We start from the raw sequence: 2,644 nt of genomic DNA, 5'->3' as shown, positions 1-2,644 counted from the left end.
TTTTCAATTGGTTGTAAAAACACGTAAACTCAGAAGATGTGGACTGTGACTGCACCATATATCTAGTCGGGAGTGGTGCTGACTGAAAACAGATGATTTGGAAGGTTCGCGCGCCATCTGTTGGTCATTCTAAGGACTTATTGAACTACCCTCGTAAATAACCTATTATTTTTCGAAACATTTCAAACGAATTCAAGACTCATAATTTTTTTATTACAGTTTATTATGCTTTACTGTACGCTTCTAAGGAGATAATCTCATCTTTCGATAATTATAAGTTCCACTTTTAAGATTCAATTTACTGGAACTCCTCGTATATGGGCTCTCTAAAGATATCACTATCTCCTATTCAAAGCTTGACACTATTGTCAAGAAAGAAGTAGAAGATGTGCAGAGACCTGATGAAGAAGTTACGAAAAGTGTGCATATAGTATTGTAAACACTAGTCCATCATAAGCCTAGTTCCATCTCATTGTTGTGAAACGTGTTTGTAGCGATAGTTAAGTCATGCGGTGTTTTATGCAATTTTTTATTCATTATATATTGTATCTTTGTTTAGTAAGTAGTCATATTCATGCTTAGAAGATGTGTCCTTATCAGTGATCACCTTATATGATAACCTTTATAGACGTGAGGGAGAGAGTAAAAATTAATGCTCTTCTTTTTGTCCATGGCTCCTTTTGCGAAAATTTTATTTCATGGATTTGCACATGTGCATCCTGCCGAAAAGTAAACTGCCACGTTATCATAATTAGAATACTTTTTGCAAAACAAAATACACAGTAGAATATGAATAATTAATATATAATTATGTATATTATTGAAAATACTAACAAATATTGTAAATAATATACGTTTTCAGAGAATCAAAGTAGGATGTGCAGGCTGAAATAGGCTCAAAGGAGGTTTTATCTAGAATTAACAGGTTTCATGTAGGGTTAAAATTTCGACTCGGGTATGACTACCAGTTAAAGAACCTTATCCAGCTAAAAATTCCGATAACGGAACATGAATCCCTACAGAACAATTTGATATTTCCTGTGCAGGCATTTTCAAAAAGAAAATTCTACATTTTTTCTGCAAAGGAACCCGCGTCTTAATTTATCTCCTGTATAGGACCTTTTAAAGCAGGGAGGGCCACAGACAAGCTCTGGGAGCGACAATTTGCCAACTCGTCAAACTCCACTCTTACCGCCTTTGCTAGGATGGAGCTCGAGGAGGTGGGAGCATGGCCGAGTAGTTTCGTGGACGTCGTTCTGTGCAAGACTGAGAGGATGGGAGGTAGGGGTAAACTCTGGGAAGCGCTCGAAGAAAGGGAACAGAAATGGAGAAAAAGCGAGACAGGGGAAGAACTGCAAGTGGTCTGTGGCCAACCCTGTTTCAAAGGTTATTTGGTATACATATTCCTTGGCACGACCATGTACTGCAGTTTCCCTCTACACATTCCTGCACATGTGATTTTTTGGTTTCTTGTAGGAGTTTGTTTTTTTGAACCTGTATAGAAACATGTGTAGGATCCTCCGAGGCTCCTGTACACGAATTTTCGGCTGCAACTGTATGTATATCGTGTTTGTATTTCTTAAATATTTAATATATATGTTTCTCATTTAAGGATCAGTTGACACCACTAACAGCGACTGATATGAGCATCGACAGTTCTTGTTATCAAAGGTTTTCTGACATTTCAAAGGAGGATGTCTTCTGCAGTGAAGACTATAAAAACGGACAAGGACAAAGCATTAGAGTCCTGACTGGAACCTCCGTAGTACGCAATGGAAAACTGGTGGGACTTGTTTCCAACATGTTTTATGCAGATAGTGTTACAAAATATTACATAATATTAAATATTGTCGACGTACATAATTGGATTAGTAGCACTATATTTCAAACATCTTAAATCGGATTGTCGTCGAAAATCAGGTACTTATATCGCTTTATATAACATGCACATTTACATCTATGATTACACTCGAAAGTTTATTCGTTGTAGATTTCAAAACGTTTTTTATGCATATAGTGTTAACAATTATTACATAATCTTAAGTATTGCCGACATACACAATTGACTTAGTGGCACTCTATTTCAAATATCCGAATTCGGATAGTTGTCGAAAATCAGTTTTTTATATCATTTTGTTTAATGTACATATCTACATCCATAATTACATTCTAAAGTGTAATTTTTACAGATTTTTCTGCTTTATACTTGCCATTAATTTTCATCGTTACTCCGACTTACACTCTGCAGTGGCCTACAATCAGAAAAGATTAATAAAATTTGAAAAGTGATCTGAATTAAATGAAAATTATTTTTTTCCCCTCCCCCTTAAAATGGTGCCAATGCATGCACATGAAGCAGGTGTAATATGGCGCTTCCAGCCCAGTGAAGTTCGCAAATGCGTATTCCGCAGCCGGGCCGATATGAAACTTTACGCCCAATACATAAAGTTTTATGGCGGGTACGCGGAGAGACAAACTGTGCAGCTAATAGTCCGAGATCCCACTGCATTTCTTCGAAGGTGAGAACTGATCGGGATAAAAATTAGTGTAAATGAAAGCTGACACGTAGGCGATTAAGAAACTGCCCGCCTGCCAGTTCCAAGTCGGTCATAGGTGCGATAAAATTGGACTTTTATCGGCAAAT

The 2,644-nt window shown here is 37.1% G+C and overlaps 1 protein-coding gene across 1 annotated transcript in view; it reads left to right on the top strand.

Moving 5' to 3' along the window:
- LOC117174515 (cationic trypsin-3-like) overlaps positions 1 to 2,251 on the top strand; it is a 21,720-nt gene extending 19,469 nt beyond the window's left edge. Inside the window, exons 6-7 of the mRNA XM_033363702.1 lie at positions 1,613 to 1,920; positions 2,190 to 2,251. Coding sequence (XP_033219593.1) covers positions 1,613 to 1,897 — 285 coding nt within the window. The 3' untranslated portion in view covers positions 1,898 to 1,920; positions 2,190 to 2,251. The remainder of the gene's footprint in view (positions 1 to 1,612; positions 1,921 to 2,189) is intronic.
- The last annotated feature ends 393 nt before the right edge of the window (positions 2,252 to 2,644 follow it).

The sequence above is a fragment of the Belonocnema kinseyi genome, chromosome 1 (assembly GCF_010883055.1).
Source record: "Belonocnema kinseyi isolate 2016_QV_RU_SX_M_011 chromosome 1, B_treatae_v1, whole genome shotgun sequence".
NCBI lineage: Eukaryota > Metazoa > Arthropoda > Insecta > Hymenoptera > Cynipidae > Belonocnema > Belonocnema kinseyi.
This window is presented reverse-complemented; position numbering and strand designations above follow the sequence as displayed.